Raw genomic sequence first — 24,496 nt, 5'->3', positions numbered from 1 at the left:
ATAAGAACGCCTTCAGTGGATATCTGGAGCATTTTGTCTAACGATGAGTGTGCTTATGTAGCTTGTAAGTCCAGCATATAAAGAATATTCCTACGGATTCTTCCAATGGCCCATTAATACTAAAGACTACACGATAGGAATTGTCACGATCCACTCACATATTCCACTGCATTAATTGGCGTTGAATATACGAAAACGACGTTGGATAATCCGGGGCAACGAAACTGGAACCCTAACATGGGGCGAAAACCGTAACCCGACCAGTTTCCTAAAAGGGAAACTCCCTGCCCTGCCGTGGACTCTCCTCTTCAAGCAGTATTAATCTCTATTCCAACTTTCTGAGCTCCCGCAACAGACGACCGTCGTCGAACATGCGTATCCCGACAGGCCAGGACAAAGAAAACGGTATGAATAACCCTACAGCAAGATTAGCAACATCTCTCAAACCAAGTTACAAAGTCACGCACGCAGTTATAAGCAGGAATGTTGCCCTAATTGCATCAGTGTGCAGATATCCAGCGGTGTCTGCAGATAAGGCGTTGACAATTCCAAAGACATAGTGCACTACTGCGAGCATAAAATCCATTGCAATAAGGAACCCGGGATGGAAGAGACGGTCGTTGTGAGTGAGGAACGAAATAAGGGTTGACCAGATTACTGCAACTCCGAGCTGCAAGAGGCGAATTGGTTAGATGGGGTTTATCTTTCGACAAAGAGAGGGCTATACATACTGTAATGTAATATATCATCCCAGAAGCTGGGTAATTGGATCCCACTGCTATACAGATGATGCCCACTGTAGCGATGGCAGCATCAAGGACTCGAACAACGGTTCTGGGCCCTGGGCTCTCAGAAGACCAAAGGTTGCGAATGATAGATCCCATGATGGATTACGGGGTAGAAAATGTTTGGTGGATAGAAAGATGTTTGATGATGAAGAAAAGAGAAACAGAATAATCGGAGCGAGGGGGGTTAGATATAAGGGTTCAGAGCATACCCCGCCGAGGTAGATAATACTTACGAGGCTGTGTCGGTGACAATCGTTTCCTTCATCACATTTGAGTGACGTAGGCAGTTCAAACTGCATTCCGAGCTATTGTGACGCTGGCAGAGACTATCTATCATTTGTCGTGAATGGTGGACCCGTACAATGCCTCATAGCCTCGCTCGGGCAAGTAGAAATGTGGACCCTCCTATGCAACTGCTTCGATCTGGACCCTGCCCGATGGCTATTAGAGAGTTCAGAAAATACTTGAGACACGGTGAAACTGAAATGCATGCCAGATTTCGTTATTTAGTCACATAAACGATCAGGTCAAGGGTCTATTTGGCTAAGCTAACTCAACTACTAGCTGTACGATTTGAATCATGATAAAGCAGCCTGTGGAATGTACATAATTCTAGGCAAATGTTTTCTAGCTTTGATTTATTAAAACGAGCGTATAGGTTCAACAAGTCAGGAAGTTTCCTGATAAAAACGAAGACTCATGCTGCAAAAGTCCAAGGCGGTTAATTCACAGTATCAACCAGTTAACCAAGCTCAACCATTGTCTAATATCTCCAGGCAGCAGCAGTAGCGTTCGCAGGTAGACTGTACTCAAAAGCACCTGCATTAAAAAGAACACAGGTACCGAGGTCCTGTCCACGAGGGGGCTTTGCATTCGGGCTGTTGACGTATACTTGATAAATATCATTGCCATAAGGACAGGCCAAGAAACCGTCACTGCCATGAGCGTGGAATTCCCACTGGCCGTGCTTTGAGCCAGGGACATATTCGAAGCCGGTGTAGATGCCGTCGGGCTTGGTGTGGCTGCCATCGGCCTCCATCTCAGTTCCATTGGGGCCAGTGGCTCTGACGGCGTAGTTGAAGTCGACGTAGAGAACTTGGCCTGGGACAACGGTGTCCTATTCAACTTGTCAAACGATGGTGCTTTATGGGATAAGATGAAAGGTGTTTACCAAGGTAGAGGCATCCTTAAAGACGGTATCCTTTCCAGGCGGGCATTTGCCGGCCTCTTCGACTTTAGGAGGACAGAAAGAGTCGGTGAATCCGTCTCCCTTGCCGAGGTAGAAGAAGGAAGACGAAAGGGCCAGCGCACGGTACTGCACAGGGCCTTCGCTCACGGCCATCACATCGAAGCGAGAAGGCTGCTTTTCGACAGGCTTAGCGTAAGCAGCAGCCAAGAAGGGAGTGAGGGCGAGAACAGTAGAGGGCTTCATTTTGAAAGACTTTAAGAAATGAATGATTGTGTTGGTTCAACGATTGTACGGATCATGGAAGATATTTATACCTCAAGAGCGCAATCGCTGAGGCAGTTGGATTACCACATTTGGCAAATCGTCAAGGAACTGAGGTTTTCTGTAAGGGGCAACTTCTGGTTCCACTGGGGCTGCTTTGACAGGGCTGTGCAGGATATCCATCGTACGACTTCTCGAGCCTGGTATCGGATGGTGTGGTCCCGCGTCCGGCAGCATGCCCGACGAAAGTATCCACGTTGGTGGGGAACGTTTAATCATAAAAGAGAACTGCCGGATATCCTGTCGTATTCATGGGCTGTTTCGTGTGGGGATGAGGGTATACGAGACCAGTTTCCTATTTAGGAAGGCAGCCCTAAACTAAAAAGAGTCCCGTCTTGCTGATCGTTCAGTGTTTGTCTATTGAAGAAAGCTTTCAGTCACCACGTAGGCACCACCTATCCCGCCGTGGAAGTAAATACAAGCTGCAAGTCCGCAATAGACATGGTGAAGAAGTCCTTTGATTCATTCAGCAACCGCTGCCCATTCTCCCCCGGTGCAAAGCGAATATCAAACCCCGTTACGAGAAGCGCAGTTGTCATTCGTAGCTCCATCAGTGCTACCTGCTTTCCCACGCACGAAAAGGATCCTGTAGACAGTTAGCTACCACACGAGTTGCCACTGGGGAGAATCTACCCAGAGAGAACGGCGCAAAGGCTGCCTTATTCTTGACGAGTTCAGGCTTCGAGCTCCAGCGTTCTGGGATGAATTCATCCGCTTTCTCGTAGCAGCTCTCGACTAAGTTTATAAGTTAGTATCCTCTCCCGTGGTATTTCTGATCAACTCACGCCTTCCAATTGAATAACTCGGCGCAACAACCGTGGTGCTACCAGGAATAAAAGTCTCTCCAATCTTGATACCCTCCGGTGGCGTCAAGCGCAGTGCACCCGAAGGGACAGGCGGATGCAGGCGCAGAGTCTCGTTTATGATGGCATTCAACATATCGGCCCTTTGTAGACTCTTGAAAGAGAAGCTCCGATCGGATTCTCGCAGGGAGACTAGTTCTTTTCGGAGTTTCTCCTGCATATTTGTATCCCTGGCCAAGTGATAGAACATGAACGTAAAGGTTGATGCCGTGGTGTCACTATCCCCGTTAGCACGAGGTCCTATAGCTGGAAACATAGTTTATGCTTTGATTTACCTCCCTGCAACCACTATGAGTCGCGAATCACTCTCTAGGAGAGCCTCTGAAGCCTTGCGCTGGCTCTTCTCTGTCTTTTCGCTGGACTCAATGAGCCAGGACATGAGATCCGGCACGTCCATTTCAATCTTCAACCAATCATTCCTATTAGCCTTGAATGATATCACAGAGGGTGCCGGACACACCTTCTTCCTCTCCTTAACCTGCTCCGTACACCAACCAACAAACGTCTTAAACCCACTCCCCAGTCCCGGAATACTCGTAAGAATACAAAACGCCCAGGGAACCGGCCCTAACAAACCCAGCGGCGCCATCCCCTCCTTCAACAAATTCAGCGCAAAATGCGGCTTCCCGGTCTTCAGCATCTCAAACGACCGGCCAAACGCGATATCTCCCATCACATCGAAACTGTAGAAATGGAACCAGTCGGCCGCGCTGATGGGATGGCCGGAGAGTCGGGATATTTGGTCCTGCAGGGCGCGTGAGTACCCAAGGATTCGGTCTTCGTATGCGCGGAGGGCTGAATGATTTGTTAGATTTGCGCAATGCAAGTTGAAACAATGTCAAGTTCAAACCTTTTGCGCCAAAGCCACGATCCCAGATCCGACGCCGCGCATCGTGCGATTTCTTATCCCGCAGGGTATGCAGCGAGATAACGGGGTGGTTGGAGTCGTACCAGGGCGCCTTGGAGCATTTCGATGACGGACCCAGCAGAGCTGGGACGGCGTCGGCGTCAAGTATTGTTATTTCAGCTGGGCCTGTATGTACATCAGATATGCCCTGTTATTTTTGTTCGAGATACTGACCGGTGCGGACGTAGTCTCCGTATTTCTCTCGCAGACTATTCAGCTCCATGTAGTTCCTGGACTTTGGAGCTAGTTTCAAAACGTGCCATAGCTTGGTTACTCCTGCTGCAAAGGGTCCTGGAAACTTTCTCAGGCGGTGGAAGAATACTCTATATAGGATGATGCTGGTGTAGAGGGCTGCGTAGTATGAAGCCGCCAGCTGGGTTGTCAAAGTAATAGCCTGGACTGCGTCTAGGAAGGTGTATTTCCACATGTAAATTGATGTCGCGATCGGGATTATTATCGCAATTCTCAGCAAATACGGAGCAGAGAGGTGGTGTTCACCATGCATGAAATAAGTCCAGTGGCTGAGTGCTCCTGCTGCTGCTGCATAGCTACAGAGTCTACAGAGTACCGGAGTAGACGCCTCGACAAAAGCCATTCTGCTGTTCAATATTGTAGACCTTTACCTGAACATGAAGGTTGATTACAATCGAGCGTATTTGTATTGGGCCTTTAATCCGGGGGGTCCGATCACTTTGCGGGGTTGTTCGCCGATCTGGGAGTTGATATGGAGATTTTTAACCGGAGCCGAATTACAACCGATTAAATTTCGGTAACTGAGCGTCAGCCAATTGGTCCATTTGCCACTAAAAGTAACGGCATTACTGATTTCATGGGCTTGGAATTGGTCAAGGTGCGGAGGTGCTTTCGGACTCGATGGGGGGCACTCAAAGATGGCATTCCTAGCATGTCGGCGAATTCAATAATGCTGTCTTAATGGTAGCAGATCGAGGCAATTGACTGATCCATAATGAGACTCTGTTGAAGCTAGGTGGAAAAGCTGCTGATGAGTACCAAGTCAATACAAGAGTGATGATAGAATGGAGAGAGAGTGGTGTTACTGTAAGGAAACCACGTGACTAGCAGGGCAGTAATTAGGGCTAAATAGGCACAGTAAGGATTAGAGTATTTCCAGGCTCAGGTAATGACTATTGTGTGGTTACACTAGAGCTGCAGTCGAATCTAAGTATTGCAGGTGTCTAATCTGCAGGGAAAGACCCGCCGATCTGGTTCGGATTCAAGTCCATCAGTCGAAAACTCCTCAAGTGCGTGATCGCTTCACTGGAAATATTTGGCAGTTGAGAAAAGTAAATCTATTATTACTACGAGAGTTGAATCACTGAATTTCCATCTTCAAAAATCAACTACGCTTGTTCGGTCATGGATTATCCACCACTGTAGTAGGCTTCTGAACCCTACACTTAGCAGTCTCCTCTCGCGTCTTCTGGAGAAACCGAACAAGGTCCGTCCCCCCAGTCCCGCGAGGTACCGGGTCATCTTGTGGAGAGTTCAATAGACGGTGATTATGACCAGATCCTTTCTTCGATTGCAGGAGGATAAAGCGCGCGACAATCTGGAAATGGGTGTCTCGTATGCGGCACATACCCTGTATGCACCTATTGTATGCGGCCTGGAGTTCAGTATGCGCGCGATTATCGTGGACGAAGGCCTTGATGTTTGCGATTTTCGATACTCCCTCGAGGAACCTCCTATGTTCGCCTGGCATGTAGTTCCGCATCTCGTTGGTAAACTCTGCCGAGCCTTTTGGGTCGTCGGAGTGGTGTTCGACGCCTAGGACGGTGTCGAGGAACTGGATTAGGGTGCTCTGTGCGTTACTCCCGCCCTTGTAGGACCGGTATAATCTCTTCCCATGGCCACAGTCATAAGTTAATCCCTCGGGAAGTCCGAACTCTTTCATTCGATTCGTGCCGGCGAGAAAGGGTCGGAGTTGTGTATAGAAGGGCCGAGGTGAACACCTCTCGTTCATCCTCCCCAATAGCACAGACATATGCAACAAGTTCTCAGCAATGGAGTTCAAACACTCGACTACCTTCTCATGGTCATTATTGTAGGCTGCTTGGATTGCATCGAGCGAGTCCGTGATCGATGGCCCGCCCTGGGCCTCAATGGCAACCGAAACCATATAGAACCATTCTTCATCTATTATCCCGGTAAAAGAAGTATTGCTCCGTAGGTTTTCGAGCTGATTGACGTATCCCATGGGTGAGCGGAGGCTATAATTCCAAAGGCATACTCCAGCATATGTTGCTATCGGGGGAACGTCGAGATGGCTGCATATTTCGAGGAGAGGGATGCTGAGACAAGGGGGCAGGACCTGTCGAGCATTAGCCAAATGATAACTTTCTTTCTTTGCTTTGTATCTCATACCGTCGCCGGCTCATCGCCACCCCAGACGTAGCCATTTGTTAAAAAGACCAAGCACACGTATGCTCGTGTCCGCTCAGCCCACGTCCTCAACGGCGTTGTTGATAGAATCGGGATTCTATGGACTTCGTCCCGTAATCTGCGCTGTTCAATCAAAGTCGGAAGCCTGGAGACTGTCTTCTCCCATGGATCGTATCGTGGAATGGCCAGGCGTTGAATGGGAGGCGTGTCTGATAAGAAACCAAGCTCTCTCGATACCCCGTAGTCGCTGGGGTTTAATATACCAATGGCCATTATCCAGTAATTTAGATTCTCTCTTTTTTTTTTTTTTTTTCATCATCAAGAAAATTCGTCAGGGGGCTGAGATCACGAGGAATCATATAGTGCTGCTCGCATGATGCCGATGCTAGCAACAGAGCAAGGGCTTGATGTAATATTATGCGGCAGGCTGGCAGCGGTCAGCGAATAATGCACAGAGCCTGCACGATGTCTACCCAAAAGGTATCGGTGTCGTCCACTGTGGGTAGAAGAATTGCTGCAAGGGTTGGCCACCGCTGGGGCTGACCGAACAGATCCCTGGATTTTCCTCAAAGCAGAGACTTGTGGAAGGGCCAGCCAGCCACACCCTACGTGCGTTTCCTCTTGCACGATTGAACGTCGATCAGCAGGTGGAGCACGAACCGGATCAACACTTCCAAGGCCCTTGAATTGTCAATTCCAACCCGATTTGTCGAATGTCGGGCCCCAGATGGGTTTCGGCTCCAGCTCTCTCATCAAGCGCGACGATCAGGTTAAATAGCAGGACGCAGGGGATAAACATCGTCATGACCAGGCTTATATGAAGTAAGGCATCCTCGTGCTGCCTTGCGACTGCTTTTTGTCTCTACTTGCTTACTAGGGGTGTCTCTGCAAGTATTCACTGCCATCATTCCCATCCCCTTCCAGCTCCCTGTGTCCGACGAGAAGCCAATTATTACCAATGTCGTTGAGCAACGAGCCCGCCAGGACTCCGACACACGTGGATCTGGATTCCTGTGGGTATTTCGGACATGTCCAGAGGTACAGGGATGTCACATTGCTAATAATGCTGCACACTGGATGTTACAGCCCATCTCTGCATCGACACAGCCATTGCATATCCGGCCCTAAAGACCTTCGCAACGTGGCCTTCGCGGTCGCACTAGACAGAGTCCGAAGTTTAGCTTGCAAATCCAGGCTTCAAGATGTGTCTGGAGTTGCTTTTACCCTCGCGCCGACACTGAACAACTTGTTTCGAGGCGCTGCGCCGAGTAATATTGAATTCGGCTGCTCAAGTAGGCCTCTACCCACGTACGTGGCCGAATATCATGGTGTTAATCTATCTCTAGGGCATCCAAAGCCACTTCCCCATTCCGCATGATAGCTACTCGCGAAATTCCAGGGCCTGGGGAAAACATCCCGCTCGTCCATTTTCATCACTAAAACAAAAGGGTTTACTCGCATTTGGCTGTTCTTCATGTACGTAGGCCCCCCTCCCACTTCTTTTCATGATGCTCCGACCGGACGATAGGCAGGCCTAGGAACTCAGGGGTCGAGCTTGAGCACGATATGGATGACTTGCACGAGATGGTCCTCATGCCTAAGGCAGAGTGTCGCTTAAAGCTTATTTGACCTAAGGCTTCCCGAGCTCAGGAGGTACGCGACGAGGAGTGTTTTATAGAAGGAAATGGCTGTCATACTCCGGCTATCCTGCTGGAAACGTCTGATGGTGCAGAGGACACTGCAGCCTTTTTATGGTGATATCAAGGCGCTTTTCAAGTCTGTAACTGCAGTGTAGTCGCCTCAACAAAATATCCAATCACTACCATACAGTCTCGCCTCTTTCAGCAGTGGTATAACATGGCATAATAACTTGAGCATTGCCCACCAGTAGACTCGAGATGCAGCCAAGACGCCAGTCTGCTCTGTCCATTCACATTGATTTGATTGATCATTGCCCCTCACTGCATATTACATTAACAATAGGACTGTAACCTGTCATTTCCCAACTGGGCAATAAATCCGGTTGACATCCTGGCAAGTTAACGAAACCGTTTTAATGCTGCGCTGGTTCAATCCATCTCTCCGTTAGCGTCGACGGTCGAGGAGGGGTGTTGGCAGCATATATAGGCCGTCGAGGCACCTGAATTATAATTCCAGGCATCGACTATGGCTCTCCCACTGTACGCCAGCACCGCACTGGCCGGTGTCTTTTCCCATGTGGCCTACTTCAATCGAGGAGAGCATCATCTTTACGGGTTGTTTTATATCAAGCTCCTCTTCACGAGCATCATCTCTGCGACCGCCATCCTCTCATACATCCAGCAAACCGCATTAGCCACAGCATTAACCACAGCCTGCACAGTCGCATCCTCCTACCTCCTAGGCCTCTACTCAAGCCTCCTAATCTACCGAATCCTGCTGCACCCTCTAAACAACTTCCCCGGCCCATTCCCGGCCCGCGCCTCCACATCATGGCTCTCAACCCAGCTCAAAAACAACCTGCACACAACCCTCCTCGACCTCCACCAAAAGCACGGCCTCTTCGTCCGCATCGGCTCCTCCGACCTCTCCATCGCACACCCAGACGCAGTCGAACTCGTCTACGGCCCCAACTCCCGCTGCAGAAAGGGCCAGAACTACGAAATGGTCTACCCAACCAACTCCCTCCAGCTCATGCGCAACACCGAGCAGCACCACGCCCGCCGCCGCGTCTGGAGCACCGCGTTCAGCGATAAACTACTGCGCGGATATGAGCAGCGCATCAGGCCGTACCGCCGGCAACTAATCAACCGGATCCGTGAGATATCGTCCAGCAACGACCCGCGCGTGGATATTAGGAAATGGTTCGATCTGTTCTCGTTCGATGTCATGGGCGATTTGGCCTTTGGCGAAGGGTTTCAGTGTCTGGAGCAGGGAAGGCAGCATTGGGTGATTGAGCACATGACGTCGATGCAGGATAATATCGGGATGTTTGTGCAGTCTTGGGCGTTTGCTATGCTTGCTGCCATCCCGGGACTGTCCAGGGCTCTTTGGACATTTGTGAATTTCTGCGGAGAGAAGCTGATGGACAGGTTTGAGGTAAACACTTATTCCTCTCCAGTTCCTTTTTACCATATACTCCATAGCATTTTTGGCATTTTGGTCCTGATCCTTGTAGAACCCCCCTGAAATCCCAAATATCAGCTCCGCATTCCTTGCCCCATTGAAAGGAAAGCCCGTATCAGAGGTCACGCACGAGGAAAAGTTCCTGCTATACGGCGACGCACAACTCATCGTGATCGCAGGAAGGTATATCCCCCTTTCCCTCTTGATACATTCCATATCGCTAATACATAGATAACAGCGACACCACATCCGGCGCACTATCCGCGATATTCTACGAACTCGCACGCCACCCACAAGAAATAGCCAAACTGCGCGCCGAACTAGAACCGCTCATCGGCGAAGGCGAAGGCGAGGATAAATACGAGTTCCTGAATGCAAAGATCGCCCACCTCGACCATCTAAATGGCTTCATCAATGAAGTCCTCCGACTGTATCCTGCCGTTCCGAGCGCGCTGCAGCGCAAGACACCCCCCGAGGGGATCGTCGTTGACGGCATCCATGTTCCTGGCGATATGCATGTCTATTGTCCGTTGTATGTGGTAGGACGGTGTAAGTCACCCTTCTAGCCGTGTCCCTAATACGTTACTAATAAGCTTGAGTAGCCGAACTGGCCTACGCCCAGCCAGAAGATTTCATCCCCGAGCGATGGTATAGTCGGCCGGAGCTGGTCAGGCACAAATCTGCTTTTGCACCGTTTAGTCTTGGTACCTCCTTATCCCTTTCGTTACTCATTCAGGCTGCTAACGGCTCCAGGCCCATTTAACTGCATTGGACGACCGCTCGCATTGATTAACCTCCGCGATACAATTGCCCAGCTCATTATGGAGTTCGATGTGGAGTTTGCTCCGGGGGAAGACGGGTCAAGGTTTCTGGGGGGTGCGAAGGATAACTTTGTGTTTTATCCTGGGAATGTTGATCTCTTATTTACTCCGCGTACCTAGGCTATACCTTCTAGTACTGTGAACGAGTTTAATCTACTTTGACTGCTACACTCGATGACCAACAACCGCCGTGCCCGATCCAAGTTAGGGCCTGGCGAGTCAGCTGACCTAGTGCCCAACTCTGCTGCATATAAAAGCCGGCATCGATGTCTACATGTCTGCGTAGGCACGTATAAACTGATAAAAGCTAGGTCCTGTGATACCATGCGAGATATCGCTTCAGTGGTCAGTCATGTATTGTATCTGCTATAGAAGCTGTTCACTTATTTATGTGCAGGCTTTCATATAAATATACACATCTAGAAATGGCTATGGCCCATTAGTTCATGCACTGCTGGCCTTCCTTTCCTTTTCCGCTTCGTTCGGTGTCTCTTTCATTGCTTCCTTCACCAGCCAAAGACTTACGTCCTTTACATCCGTTCCAACACGCCAGCTACCCAGCACTACCCCCTTGTCACCTAAAATCTCGCTAGCTCGTTCCCAGCGTCTCCGCCACAGTTCTTCCCGTTTGTTCCCAAGAGGAATCCGAGGAGTTGCTGAATTGTTCGCGTTAGTTTTGTTAAGTGAGGAATTCGAAGGTGGGGATCGGAGAGTGCGCGGTGGGGGTGGATATAAGCTGGTATTTGCTGGAGAAGAGGGCCGGGAGGAAGGTGTAGTCGATGTACGGAATGGCGGTTGCTGATCCGCAGCCTGACGGTTCGCGTTTGCGCTCGTTTGAGAAGTAGAGCTCATAGATGATGCTCCAGTATTAGATCGGCGAGGAGGTGGAGGCGGCGGTGGCTGTTTCGATCCACCAGTTTCCGTGCCAGGAGATGACCGTCCCGATACAGGTTCACCGGGTGACAGCGACTCTGGGTCACCGCCGCGCCGTCTCGGTAGAGGGGGCGCAGGTTTGCGTTTGATGGCTTCCCCGGGTTTCTCTGTGATATCGGTTGTATTTGTGACGGAGCGGAGTGAGGATGGTTTCGAGGGAACTGTAGGTGGCGCTCGTAAGTTTTGCGGTTTTTCAGGTTCTTCCGAAAGGTCAATCAAGTCGTCGCTCTGTGCAGATTTAGTTTCTAAAGCTGGGTCTGAGGACGTTCGTGGCGGCCGTGGCGGTAATGTAGGCCTGTTGGGCGCCGAATCGGAATGTTCAGCCAATTCAGGAGTGCTGCGCATGCGGGAAGGCGTCTGCTCCGGGACAGACTTTTCAAAGAATGTAGCGCGCTCCGACGTGGTGATATCGCGTATGAATACGCCGAGGATTCTGCCCGGATTTGCCATCACAATGTCGGTATACACCTCAAGATCTGCCTCCCCACTGTCCCCAACTAAGATGAACTTCCGGTCCGGGAAGTCTCCTAGAATCTGCTCCAGGGCCCCCTTCTTCCTCTCTGCAGTAGGTTCAAAGACACCTTGCAACATACCGCTATACTGCTTCAGATGGAAGGATCCAGGCGGAAGTCCAACCATCTTGAAGAAGCGATCTAAAAGTGGATAAAGCTGCCACGGCGAACTGGAAACGTAGTGCATGTCCACGCCTAGTTTGGCCATTTCATTATACCAGTCGGTAACACCGTCAATGGTCAGCTCCGACAGGTCACGGACAAATACATTCCGGCACATCTCTTTTGCGCCATTCGCAATGGCAGAATGTTTTACCGTGTCATCAATATCACTTATCATACTGACTCCCTTGGGTTCAATGATTTCAATCTCCTTCACACCAGAAAGGTCCTCCGAAGCAAGGACGCGGACATGGGTGGGAATGAACGGTAGTGACACTCGAACAGAGAAATGGCCGGCCTCGTTTGTCAAGATATTCTTTGACTGGCTTTCTTTATCGTTGAAGAAGAAAACAGTCACCGCCATCTCAGCCCTTGGGCTCGACAAGAACGGCCGTATCCGTTGCATAAGATTAGCATTCGCAACGGAAAGCTCATCCTTACTTAGCTGCGTAGATTGTGCCGACAGCGTCGACTGAGCTGACGCGGTTGTTGGTGTTCGCTGTGGACTGCGGCCAGGGATATCGTCCTCAAGGGAATCTGAAGCCTCTTTCAAATTCAACTCATTCCCTTTGTCGGCATTCCTAATTATCGATTGTGCCTCCGTGTTGACAATCTCCTCCTCCCTTTTCTCAGTCATATGTGGTAATCGTTCCCCATCTTGATCCGATCCATCCGGGCCAGTCTCGTTATTGCTGGGAGCAGGCACACCACTCAATCGCCGGGCCAGCGCAACCACCAGCCGCTGTTTCCGAGTCATCGGCCCACGATAAGGCGCATACACCCACCCCCGTACATCAACCGCAACGACAGCATTGGCAGAATCAAAGATATTCCACTCCGGCATATCGTGTTCTTCCGCTTGATCCAGCCCATGATACTCATCAATCGAGTCAATCGAGTCACGCTCCTGCTGCTGCTGCTCCTTCTGTCTCTTCATCTCCTCTACTCGGTCCGGATCCAACCGCCTCGCATAGCTCGGGAAAATAATCATCTCCTCACCCCCAGCCCGCGCAATCTCAACATCCGGAAACGCCCCAGGCGTATTCAAATACTCTTCGTCAAAGTCTCGTGCTGCATTCCGCTGCGCCGTCCACGATGCCGCATACGACTGCCGCAACTCATTCGCCGCCTTCAAATAGTCAAACACCTTCTTCCGCCGCGTCCCTGATCCATAACCACTCCCCCACGACGACAGAGACCCGTATTCTGACATGTCCCCGCTAGGCGACTTCGTCTTCGCCTTCGCTCCTATTCCTAAACCTCGCGCCGCGTTCTCAGACGGCACCAGCAGTCCCCCAACAAGCCCGCTCACGCCCCGGCGTCGCCGCCGTCTCCGTCCGACAAGAAACTCCTTAAGGCCTAATTTCCCTGTTTCCGCTTTCCTGGCGAGCCTCGCCTGTCGCTGGAGAAGCGCTCGGTAAACCCTCGCCTGCGCCCGGTGCCGAACAGCGGGGATGGTCTCGTGTCGGAAATTCCACAGCCGGAGGTGCGCACGGCGTCCCGCGTGGGGTCCAAATATGAGGCGAAAGAGACGAGAAAACTTGCCGTGGCCGCTGGATTTTGGGATTGGGTCTTGGAGAGGGAAGCGACGAGGGTGTTGTGGGTGAAGGAACGGTTGTGGCTGTTGCCGCTTCGCGAGGGTCGGCGGCGGGGTTCGCCAGCGGCTCCGGGAGAAAGATTTCGGAGCCAGATTCGACGGTGGCCTCAATCGAGTGGGATTGGTTGGGTTAAAGTGTGAGCTGGGATCCGGTTCGTCTATCGAGTAAGGCTTTGTGCGCTCGTTAGTTGCAGTCTCCTGGTGTTGTTTCGCCGCGGAGGTGCGCAGGCAGCAGCGGCTGAAGGAAGCCAAGGACAAAGGCGGGGTTATACCGGTGAAGCAAGTGGAAATATTCTTACCTCGACTCCGAATATTCAGATATAAAAGTCATTAAATTGTGAGAGGATGAAGAGGAAAAGCGCTGCGTCTGGTTGCTGACGGTTGTTGCTCCTGTGGGGAACGAAATGGGCTGGACTGTGACGTTTTCGCGCAGTGTTAAGTCATCATGTCAAAAAATAACTAGTTAAATACTCATACTGACACTTGGATCTAATTTGACCAGCTAAATGATAAAATCTAATTAATCTTTATTAGTTTCATTGTCGGCATTTTTTTTTTTGTTGTTCTCTCTTCTCATTTACCAACATAGTTGTGCTATGCTCCGTGCCTTTATATATTTATATATCTCCGAGAAGGTCCATTCATACGAAGATGCTAATAAAACCACGAAATAACTCGCTAGTTACATCATCATACTTCCTCGGTTTCTTTAGTTCTTTGCTTCTTCGCCCGTTTCGCTCGTCCAGGCTTGCCTTCCCACCACTCGCCCGCTTAGCAGGAACAGATACAGCCAGCCCATCCCCGAGATCGCAATAATTGATAAAGCTGGAGAAATCACAAGGCCTCCCAAACAGCCTTGTCAACTCTGCCTCCGCACCCTCATAACTAGCCCTGCCCTTGCTCTTGCACTTACTCCCGGAGCTTCCAGCTCCCTCGCCCTGCTTCTCTTTCCCCATCTTCGCCGCAACCAAAGGCAATGAATTCAGCGTACTATTCGCCTCAACCCACCGACTAAACGTCTGATCCTGATAAAGGATCCAAACCTTCTGTCTCTCCTTCTGTCCCACCCGATGAATACCCCCAATAGCATGGCAGAGTCGTTTCAAACTCAGCGGCGGCTCCATAACAACCATCCTCGAGCAGCGTGTATGCAGATTCATCGTCTTGGCCCCGCAATTGAAATTCGTGAGCAGCACCTGGCACGCGCGTTTGGGGCTCGCAGTCGTGAAGTTTGTTATGGTTTTCTTGCGGTCTTTGGCGGACATGGACGGCCGGATTGTCACGAAGGGGACGGAGAGTGAGTTTAGGAACATCTCTGTCATCCAGAGAATTAGGGGCCAGTGAGCGACGATTATGATGCGGGGGCGGGTTGCTATTGCTGTAGCTGTATCGAAAATACCCTCGTCGTGTAGTATCTTGAGTAGGATTCGCAGCTTGGGTGTGTCCATTGCCAGGTATGAGCCCTGGAGGAGTGGGGTAGATGGCATGGGCACGGAAGGGTCTAGGGCTGTGTTTGCGTAGTATAGTGCAAACCCTCTATCCTCTTTCTCTGCGTGGTCCTTGAGCTGGCCAGTTAGGTCGTGTTTGGCGTTGATCCGCGAAACAAATTTATCGAGTCGTGGGGAGAAGGCAAGTAGGCAGAGACGTCGAAGCGCACATCTATGTTCGTGGCTCCCACTGCCTGGATCAGCAGATGTGTACTGTGCTGGGTCGTCGTTTGGCTGGAACTCGCGGAGTAGCACCTCGTAGCGCTCGTTGTGCATGGTTTGGATGCGTTCTGGATTCACGAGCTCAACGGTTGTGATCTCGCAAGGCGGGATATCTGGTCCGGCCGTGGTCGGATTCTCGAGAAGCGATTCAAGATTCAAGGATAGAGCGGCTGGTGCTGGAGACGGCGAGACTGTTTCAAGCTCAGTACTTTTGGGCCTTGCGTCCATGGTCGAAACTGGGATTGCCCCATTAGACGGCCCCTGGTCCGTTGACGCAGTAGGGTGTTGGCCATTGTCAAGAGCATTTTCTGTGTTTGCAACAGTTAGGGCAACCTTGCGAGGTGCATCTGTGCCAGCAACACCATCACCAGAAAGACCATGAGTCGTCTCACTCAAGATACAATCATGCTGAAAGCGATCAATCTCCATCAGATGCCGCAATAGGTTCGCCCGATCAATCGGAAGACAAGGCGTCCGTCCACCGCCAACCTGTCTTCCCGGGTTCGACTCAGTATATATGGCATCCGTAAGCTCACCCACAACATCAAGCTTGAGAGCCCTGGCAGCATCCTCATCCCGACTCGCCACAGCAACGGCCCTCTCATTCTCCATAGCCTTTATCGCATCACCCGAAGACACCCCAAACAAATCCCGCACTGACCGACTCGGCCCCGCCGCAGTCGTAGCCCCCAGGCCCTCGTGGAAGAAAACCGGCGACTCGGCAGCCGTACTCCGCGGCTTCGTTATGGGGATCTTACCTCCCATCTGCTTCCGATATATCCACGAGAGTAGCTTATAAGCATGCGTGATATCGTACGGGTCCACATGTGGCGGCTTGGTATCCAGCCGGCTACGTCTAAACAGACTGGGGGTCGCTTTGATAAGTTTCCATGCCATCCAGAGACAAACCATTGGTGCCAGAGACTTCTCGTCGATACCGTCGTGCCCAATTCGCGGTTGTCTGGTACTAGATATGATGGCTTGTATCTTGGGATCGAAGGCTCGATTTATAGCCGCCGGGCGGACCGTCATTTGTGCATGTCTTAGCTGTGCGCCAAAGGTCTTCTTGCGGATATCGAGCCAGTGTGAAAGGATGGTTTTTGTGGCGGGGTCTTTCAGGTATAAGTCCCAGAGTTGCCCTGTGTCTTTGAATCCCAGTGCGCCGGCCATTTTGGTGGAGACTTGGTCCATGGTTTGGAGATAGCCCTTTTCGTAGTCCACGCCCTTGATGTCGCATTTTGAAGGTGCCATTGTGGGTAAACCCTAGATTTTGGGCCTAAATGGGAGGGTGATGGTAGGTGGGGATGTTAGGCTCTTTTGCCCATGGACTGTTGGTTTGGATTAGGATCGCCTATCCTTTGTGAGTTTTGGGAGTGCTACTGTCAAGGATACTTTTTACCTGGAGATGGTATGACCATGAACGTAGCTGAGGACTAAGAGGTGAGCAGTTAGAATAAGTGTCAGAACTCAGATAGGTTGAAGCGAGTAGGTGAAGAGACTGGAGGAGTTCAACATAAACTTATTGGAGCAAAACTGGTGGTAGGGGGGGTATGAAGTAAGAGAGGTTCAGTAGACGAAAAGGGGTATCCTGAACGTATGGGTTTCAATTCTAAGCCGAGAATTGTTCGAAGGTCAAGTGAGAGGCAGCTGATCATTGATTTATGTATGATATAGGCATACAGAAGACGTTGATTGTCAAACAGTGTCATTTCCGGTTCTATTTATGTCGCATTATATTATGTTTATAGTATTGTACACTATATACGAGGGGGGATGTTGTAAGGATCATGCCGACTCGCTCTCTGCATAGTTCACGGTTTTAGTTCTTCGGCTCCGACGAACTTTATCGCTTTTAGCAGCAGCGGAATCATTAGGTGCTTCGATATCAGAAGCCGATGGCGTCGACGGGGCAGGAGACGCTTTGCGTTTTCTGCTAGTTCTTTTCTTCGTTGCTGGAGTGGTGGGTGTAGTAGGAGTGGCATAATCTGCACCATCTGCATCCGGTGGCGCAGGAGCCTTTTTCGGAGATTTGAGAGCTTTCAGGGTCTTGGTCCTGACAGTTTTCTTTGGCCTGAGCCATTCTTCCATGCCAGGAGGCCAGTATACTCTTCGCTCTGGACCGCCCATGCCGACTTCTTCCTCGGGGACGGTCTTGGGAGGGCGTACCTGGGATTCAAGGTCGACAAAATCGCCATTTTTTTTCTTTGTCTTTCGTGGAGGTTTAAACGGTTTGTTCTCGTCGGTCCGGACATAGGGCAAGATATCATTAACAAGCTCATGTCCAGGAAGCTTGAATGTTCTCATTAGTTCAAATACAGCTTGCTCCTTGTCCTTTGCTTCGATCATCAAGTCCATAGTGGGATCACAAGGTGGAAGCGTGCGAACGCGGTCACTGTGCTTCCGACGCTGGCGATTCGTGATGGCAGCAGATACAGGCTCAGAATAGTGCATTTTCTGCGTGATGTTTTTTCTTGTCCACGTAGCCTTGATTCTATCATAGAGACCCATGATATCTAGAGTGCCTTCACGGACGTGAGACGAGTCGAAGATTATGTTGTGGTGGTGGTAGTCCAGAACGAGCGGGATATTCAGTTCCTCACATATCGGTAGCAGGTCATGGACCGACCAACTTACATCGTCATTCTCCAAAACCAAGCGATTTTTAATATCCTGCGAGAGATTTTGGTAGTTCTGACGAAATCGATCTAAGGTTGCCTCCTTGTCACCAAAGACGCCACCCATGTGAAGGATCATTACCGCATCACGGTCTTGCTGGGGAGGCAATCGCAGCAGCTGTAGCAACTCCGAATGGTACTCCAGGTCCCGGACCGAGTTCTCCAAAACCTCCGGTCGAGGCGAGCCGAGCTGCGTGAATTGGCCTGGGTGTACACTCACTCGATGACCAAACTCTGCGACAAGGCGCCCAACCTCTGCCAGCGCATGTGAGGCAAAGCCAGCCAGCCGGTATCCATGCTCTTTATGACTTGCAAAAGGGAACATCTCACTACTGAGGCGCATGAACTTGATACCGTAGCGCTCGTTCCATCGTATCAGTTTCGGCAGATCACGAACATTTGCTAGCCCTATCGCCTCAACATAGGCTTGGCCTCGTCGTACGCTTGGTGGCCGCGACCGGTCCGGCCGGTTTTTAGTGGGATGATTCGGTTGCGAGGGGTCTGTAAGCGGATGGCGATTCTCGAGGATCGACGCTATACGACAGGTTCGGGAGCAGAAAACGGGAGGATTCGAGTATCGCAAGTAGGTATTCAGGCAGGCCTGCGGGGGAGCATGTGCAATTAGATAACAGCCTCATATTACAAGGACGGGAATACTCACATACCCCAGTCTGCCTTTCCAGGGGAGGGGGAGATAGCTGCTATTGACGGCCGGGGTGCGCGAAAGAGCTTCCTGAAGCTCCTCGGGCTCAATCGGTACATCCTCATCCGATTCTGGATCAATTGGCGCGGTGTCAAGATTTGAACGCGCAAGTCCCTCATCTGCAGCCGCTCGAGAATGCCCGACCTGTTCGTCCTCCGATTTCACTGGCGTGACTGGCGTGTCCGCCGCGGGGGTCCCTTCCATAGTGTGGGACAAGCTCAGCGATCGTGCGCTGAGACGGCTCGCAGGGGGTGTAGTAACCAATGGAGTTGTCGCAAGCCTCGAAATGGATCGCGCTGCTGTGGAATGCAGTGAGTGTGCGACCACGCTATAAGCACGACACTGGGGTCGAGAATCCGGCTTTCGAACGGCGGCGATCGAGATCGCCACTATGACAGGGCGAGTCATCCATGACCGACGCAATGTAAAGGGGTGGCGAATCCAGTGGGTTGGACCGGATTCCACGGCGCTGTGCCAACGGACGGCATGCTGGACGAACCTCTCCGGGGGGAGACGTCGCCCAAACATTCAGCGGGAGGGGTCTGATCGGGTGAAATATGGGCCTTCGAACGAGAGTCAACTAATTGCGATGCCGGGGCATCATGGTGCGTCAGGAGAACGCGAGGTTAATATCAAATGGACCTCGTGAAGATAGAGTAAATGAATAAATGAATAAATGAGCGACGTGGGTTGGACAGTCCGAGATGGAGGAGTGGTTGCAGGAGAGTTGAGACTGGAGACGCGACGCGCTGAGTTTAAGCTGATCGCTGCTGACTCGACTGTACAGTCTCACTTGACCCTCGACAACGTCTACTGACCACTTTCTATAAACTCCGGCCAGTCCACTGTTTCGTCACAAACATCACAGAGCATTCCAGCGGTATTTCGACAGTCCGGATCTCTTCCACAATGACCGCATGTCCGCGTCGATAGACTTCTCCCCTTCTATGGGACCCATTCCTATTCAGAAGCCAATCCATGAGAATGGGCCAGTTCAGTCTCTTAAACAAGAGGAAGACCTTCAATGCGGCTTCTGTTACTCGCCTAGACCGAATCCATGAGAATGGTATGGGGCGACTCCCGCAGTGTTACGCTGCCTGTTTACAGCAGCATTCCTGGCCAGATACCCGGCACCCAGAATATGGGGCAGGCATGGCATTCATCCTCCCTGTTGAGCGCTATTTTTCTGTGCAATAAGGTTTCCAACATTCCAGAGCTCGAGGATTGATTTATTTAAGATGCTGCTCTCGACGGGAGCACGAGAGCTGGGCCTGTGTTGCTACCATCTCTCGCCCTCTCGCTCTCCTTGTGTCTCGCCTGGGCTGCACAAGAGTTGTGTTATCAATTCTCTCCTTTGCATTCGGTCTTAGCCTATTGATCATTGTCACTCCTTATTGGGCTATTATTCTTAGCTGTATAATCTGGTAAGTTCTGTGTTGCTCAACGGTATAAGACTTTGTAGAGCTGGCCTGACGCTTCACTGCAGATACCACTTCAACTTCCACTTCGCAGCCTGGTGCTTCCAAATAATTCAAATCATCAACTATTCAATAATCAGTCATCATGAAGAGCTTCTTCCTGACCTGCACTCTCTTGGCGTCGTCCGCCCTTGGACACATTCAGATGTCCAAGCCGTACCCTATTCGCAGCCCTCTCAACCAGAAGGCCGAAGGCCAAAAGGACTACTCCTACACCAACCCTCTGTCCACCTCCGGAGATGACTTTCCCTGCAAGGGATACGCCAACGATCCTTTCAAATCCGTGGCCGACTACAAGCCCGGTCAAGAGTACGAGATTGAACTCCAAGGCAGCGCTACCCACAATGGTGGCTCGTGCCAGATCTCCCTCTCCTACGACAAGGGCAAGACCTTCCGCGTCATCCACTCTATGATCGGTGGATGCCCTCTGGAGAAGAGCTACAAGTTCAAGGTCCCCTCTGATGCCCCATCCGGTGAGGCTCTCCTCGCCTGGACCTGGTTCAACAAGGTCGGCAACCGCGAGATGTACATGAACTGCGCCCAAGTCACCGTCGGCAGCGACAACGCCCGAATGGAAGGCTTCTCCGCTGTCTCCAAGGCCAACGCCTTCGACAGCCTCCCAGAGATCTTCGTCGCCAACGTCAACGGCCCCGGCAAATGTGTGACCATTGAAGGCAAGGACGTCAACTTCCCCCAGCCAGGCCCCTCCGTCGAAGGAAAGGCCGAAGAGAAGGGCTACAAATGCGAGGGATCTGCTCCTTTCCTCGGCAGTTCAAGGACCACCAACGACAACGCTGCTAGCTCCTCCTCCGCCGCTGCCTCCCCTTCGGCCAGCGCTGCCCGCGCCGCCCACGGTGCCCTCGATTCCTCACCCGCCGCTGCATCTTCTTCTGCTGCTGTCGCCCATGCACCATTGGGCCAGGAAGCTTCAGCTGGTCACTATGATTACCCCACCCCTGAGCACCGCCACTGCCGCTACCCCGATGAGTACATCTGCTCCGCTGACCACTTCAGCTTCTTCCGCTGTGTCCATGGTGACCTCGTCTTCATGGGTCCTGTCGCTCCCGGAACCTGGTGTGTCAATGGCCACATTGAGCGTGCTCCTTGGTTCTAAGCTATTGCCACTTGCCCTGTTCTTATCAGAATAAGCTAGTCATCTCTCTCTCTCCTTTCTGGAACAAACCAACCTTCGTTATGTATCTCTTCGCGCCTGTGATGTTGCCAGGCCTTTCATGTTAACAACTCTCTATACGTCTCGCTATATCTTCCTTATTTTCTTTCCTTGGTCTTTATCTGGATAGGTTAATATATATCTTCCATTATTCTATTTGAGGTTACTGAGTAAGGAAGGACGCTACTGTAAGTACCATCTTGCAACCTATCGTTTTGGCGTAGTGTTGCAAGTTGCGGTGGGTTCGTAACTTAGAATGCCAAAAAGAATTGTATGTAACCTGAAATGCTCTCACTTGTGAATGCTGCCTACTACCATAAACCAAGGAATTACAACGGTTCAGGGTACTATATAGGTCCGTTCTATCGTCGATAGGCTGCCCGTCAGCCTCCGAAAACAGCCCGCAGGTCTCGAATGCAGGATAAACTAACATATACGCTTCATCGTCGTCGACGGCCAGTTTAGAATCGCGTACTATATCGGTTAGTTTTGACATAGCGCTGTGCTCCCAACAGAACGTGGTGTCATTCAGATATTGGCGTCATCTTGGATGCTAGCTGCAGCATGAATGCACTGAATATTCCCCGGGCGCATAATCTGGGAAGCGACTTGGCAAACGACTCGGGAAGTGACCCGAAAACCGGTGAGTCTTCGTCGGATTGAACTGCTATGTTGTTGTATGGTGCAAGTTGCCTTTCAATCGAGTCAACTTTGGGTTACCGTCGTAGTATACGATCAATTGGGGGAGGTCAACTCAGACATTGAAACCAGGGGAGCGTATCTGATGACTCCATCTCCACCACGCCAATGTTACAGGACTGTTCTTCGAGGGTCGATCTCTGGCCCTGCCTTGATAGTTAGTGTCCATAGTGACAGGACTGCAGCTAACGCCTTGACATCCGTTTCCCAGGTGTTGGTAAGGTTGTGCAGCTTTCCCCGGTATTAATCATCCACGCTCTCATTGAGGGACTGCACAAAGCATAACTTACTATGTGAGGATGGTGATGCTACTAGTACACCTACTGCACATTTTCAAAATTAATTGATACCATTCATAAAAACCGAATTCATAACAATCATGCCTGTGATAGCTCTATATCTATATCTATATAAATCCAATCTACCACAAATCAAGAAACATGCTCCTTCTCAACCTCCTTCGGAATCCTCACCCACACAACAACCACAAACGCCGCCAGCAGCTGCACCGCAAACGCAAACCACCAGATATCCCTGAGCCCCGTGAGCCCGATGCTCCCGGACGGATCACGGTCAATCTTCGTGCCAATCGCATCAGCAACACTGGTCATGATCGCACTCGACAAGTTCTGGTTCGTCACGAGTAGACTGGCCGCACTGCCCTGGTAGCTCCGCGACACGTTACTCGTGATGAAGATCGATGCGGCCGCGAAGGCGAGGTCCGGACCGAATGTCACCAGCACGACGCCGGGGAAGGAGAGGGCCCAGTACGTCGTGTTGGCGGTCTGGGGGATGAAGAAGACAGGGCCTAGTGTGAAAGCGAACATGGCGGCCGTGTAGATATAGTGGCCTGGGAAGATATGGACGGTACGAGAGACGAGCCAGGCGGCGAAGATCCCGACGAGGGCGTTGGGTATGAAGTAGATAGCAGCGGTAATGGGAGCAACGCCCTGGATTCGCAGCCAGAACTGCAGGACGTAGAACTGCCACGCGCCGAAGAAGGAACCGAAGCCTAGGAAGTAGGCGACCATTAGGGCAGTGAAGCCTGGGGTGCGCCAGAGGCGGTTGGGGATGAGAGGGCGGGCGGCTTTGCGCTCCCAGAAGAAGAGGGCGAAGAGGAGGAGGAAGCCTATAATAATAAGAACATAGGTGTATGGCGACCAAGACGCAACGGGGCCCTGCGTGAGGCCGAAGAGGAGGCAGACACAGCCGCCAGCAGCGCATCCAGCGCCGATGTAGTCGAAGTCGCGCAGCGATGGGGGTTCAGCGCCGGCTTGGTCAGCGGCGGGGCGGAGGGATGGAATACTAAGAAAGGCGACGAGGCCGCAGATGGCGCAGAAAATGGCGTTTGTGCCAAAAATCCAAGGAAGGTGCGCCTGCAGTGCGCCGCCTTGTAAGGCTCCAAGCGAGTATCCCAGCGGCGAAGTCGCAGCGATGGCGGAGAAGACCCTGTTCTTGCGAATTCCAGGGTTGTAGATACGACCCAGGATACTCATACTACCAGAAACCAACACTCCAATCGCAAGACCTTGCATGGCTCTCACGATGAAGAAGAGGATATACCGCGACTGCGTAAGCGAGAACGCACCGACAGTATTCCAAGCCGCCAGCCAGGCATACGCACCAACCATCAGACCCTTTGGCGGTGCCAGATCAGCCAGTGAGCCCGAAACCACAACCGAGAGGCCATTCGCCGTGTTAAACGCGCCCACAATCCAGGGCAGCTCCGAGTTCGTGATGCCCAGGGCCTCCCTGATCTGCTCCTGCGGGGCCAACATATCGCCCAGCAAGAACGAAAAAAGCATCAGGCTGACAGAACACACCGCAACCAGGAACAGCTCCGCCGTCAAACTGGACAGCTCCGGCGGGATCCCCTGCTTGGTCGGTCTTTGGACTGGCGATGCCGCCTCGTCTGCCGTGACATCGTTAGCCAGAGCTGGACTGGCAGACGGTTTGCGATTTGCGACATCCGAGCTCAACTCGATGTCGCCGGCGTATGTTGCGATGCGCGAGATGGGTGTTTTAGTATTCCCGAGGAGCGGATCGGGGGTCTGCGCGCCTGTAACGGGAGTTGCAAAGCCCGGAGTGCTTGCGATCGATGAGAAACCGGGAGTTGGCGCAGGAGAGTCCTTGTCGACGCCTTCATCTTCACGGGATGCCGATCGGTCGGTCGCTGCAGGATTCGAGACGCCGATGCCGAAGTGCATTGGGCTGCAGGGCCGTGCGTCGGCTGTGGCGTCGTCGGTAATGTCAACCTGGGGCTGCTTGTCGGCCATCGCGGAAATTGGGCAGTGCAAAGGTCGACAGAGGTGATGGAAGCCAGTTTGAGACGGATTGTGGGATTATATAACATGGAGGGGTGGCGACCGGCTGGAGACGGTGAAAAAACGCTCCTCGAGTCAGGCCAGATCAGTGGAGTCGGCCTACTATTCTAGCAGAGATGGTAAATGCATTATTGCA

General features: G+C 51.6%; 9 protein-coding genes across 9 annotated transcripts; 2 read left to right on the top strand and 7 right to left on the bottom strand.

Annotated features, from left to right (window-relative positions):
- Positions 1 to 308: 308 nt before the first annotated feature.
- Positions 309 to 884, bottom strand: ASPVEDRAFT_78457 (uncharacterized protein; the record flags this gene model as incomplete). Its single annotated transcript, XM_040816555.1, has 3 exons — positions 309 to 417; positions 468 to 670; positions 732 to 884. The coding sequence occupies 3 exons, from the start codon at positions 882 to 884 to the stop codon at positions 309 to 311; spliced, it is 465 nt and encodes a 154-aa protein (XP_040662462.1).
- Positions 885 to 1,551: 667 nt separating this feature from the next.
- Positions 1,552 to 2,220, bottom strand: ASPVEDRAFT_78456 (uncharacterized protein; the record flags this gene model as incomplete). Its single annotated transcript, XM_040816554.1, has 2 exons — positions 1,552 to 1,905; positions 1,960 to 2,220. 2 exons carry the CDS (start codon positions 2,218 to 2,220, stop codon positions 1,552 to 1,554), a joined length of 615 nt encoding a protein of 204 aa, XP_040662461.1.
- A 408-nt stretch (positions 2,221 to 2,628) lies between these two features.
- Positions 2,629 to 4,680, bottom strand: ASPVEDRAFT_182579 (cytochrome P450). Its single transcript, XM_040808894.1, has 7 exons — positions 4,243 to 4,680; positions 4,012 to 4,194; positions 3,622 to 3,956; positions 3,437 to 3,564; positions 3,084 to 3,379; positions 2,932 to 3,033; positions 2,629 to 2,884 (listed from the first exon to the last, which is right to left on the bottom strand). Exons 1-7 carry the CDS (start codon positions 4,661 to 4,663, stop codon positions 2,694 to 2,696), a joined length of 1,656 nt encoding a protein of 551 aa, XP_040662460.1. The 5' UTR covers positions 4,664 to 4,680; the 3' UTR covers positions 2,629 to 2,693.
- Positions 4,681 to 5,283: 603 nt separating this feature from the next.
- Positions 5,284 to 6,831, bottom strand: ASPVEDRAFT_182574 (indoleamine 2,3-dioxygenase). The gene is made up of 2 exons (XM_040808893.1): positions 6,454 to 6,831; positions 5,284 to 6,400 (listed from the first exon to the last, which is right to left on the bottom strand). Exons 1-2 carry the CDS (start codon positions 6,742 to 6,744, stop codon positions 5,444 to 5,446), a joined length of 1,248 nt encoding a protein of 415 aa, XP_040662459.1. The 5' UTR covers positions 6,745 to 6,831; the 3' UTR covers positions 5,284 to 5,443.
- A 1,806-nt stretch (positions 6,832 to 8,637) lies between these two features.
- On the top strand, positions 8,638 to 10,517 carry ASPVEDRAFT_122855 (cytochrome P450; the record flags this gene model as incomplete). Its single annotated transcript, XM_040806026.1, has 5 exons — positions 8,638 to 9,549; positions 9,629 to 9,759; positions 9,815 to 10,125; positions 10,179 to 10,280; positions 10,330 to 10,517. The coding sequence occupies 5 exons, from the start codon at positions 8,638 to 8,640 to the stop codon at positions 10,515 to 10,517; spliced, it is 1,644 nt and encodes a 547-aa protein (XP_040662458.1).
- A 324-nt stretch (positions 10,518 to 10,841) lies between these two features.
- ASPVEDRAFT_78452 (uncharacterized protein) lies at positions 10,842 to 16,561 on the bottom strand (the record flags this gene model as incomplete). The annotated part of the gene is made up of 2 exons (XM_040816553.1): positions 10,842 to 13,759; positions 14,515 to 16,561. 2 exons carry the CDS (start codon positions 16,559 to 16,561, stop codon positions 10,842 to 10,844), a joined length of 4,965 nt encoding a protein of 1,654 aa, XP_040662457.1.
- A 534-nt stretch (positions 16,562 to 17,095) lies between these two features.
- Positions 17,096 to 18,892, bottom strand: ASPVEDRAFT_121641 (UV-endonuclease UVE-1; the record flags this gene model as incomplete). Its single annotated transcript, XM_040805905.1, has 2 exons — positions 17,096 to 18,586; positions 18,647 to 18,892. 2 exons carry the CDS (start codon positions 18,890 to 18,892, stop codon positions 17,096 to 17,098), a joined length of 1,737 nt encoding a protein of 578 aa, XP_040662456.1.
- A 1,049-nt stretch (positions 18,893 to 19,941) lies between these two features.
- On the top strand, positions 19,942 to 21,757 carry ASPVEDRAFT_146150 (putative extracellular protein). Its single transcript, XM_040808083.1, has 2 exons — positions 19,942 to 20,112; positions 20,175 to 21,757. The coding sequence occupies exon 2, from the start codon at positions 20,252 to 20,254 to the stop codon at positions 21,278 to 21,280; it is 1,029 nt and encodes a 342-aa protein (XP_040662455.1). The 5' UTR covers positions 19,942 to 20,112; positions 20,175 to 20,251; the 3' UTR covers positions 21,281 to 21,757.
- A 704-nt stretch (positions 21,758 to 22,461) lies between these two features.
- ASPVEDRAFT_182564 (uncharacterized protein) lies at positions 22,462 to 24,308 on the bottom strand. The gene has a single exon (XM_040808892.1). The coding sequence runs from the start codon at positions 24,241 to 24,243 to the stop codon at positions 22,468 to 22,470; it is 1,776 nt and encodes a 591-aa protein (XP_040662454.1). The 5' UTR covers positions 24,244 to 24,308; the 3' UTR covers positions 22,462 to 22,467.
- Positions 24,309 to 24,496: the final 188 nt, after the last annotated feature.

The sequence above is a fragment of the Aspergillus versicolor genome, assembly GCF_001890125.1.
Source record: "Aspergillus versicolor CBS 583.65 unplaced genomic scaffold ASPVEscaffold_1, whole genome shotgun sequence".
Taxonomy (NCBI): Eukaryota; Fungi; Ascomycota; class Eurotiomycetes; order Eurotiales; family Aspergillaceae; genus Aspergillus; species Aspergillus versicolor.
This window is presented reverse-complemented; position numbering and strand designations above follow the sequence as displayed.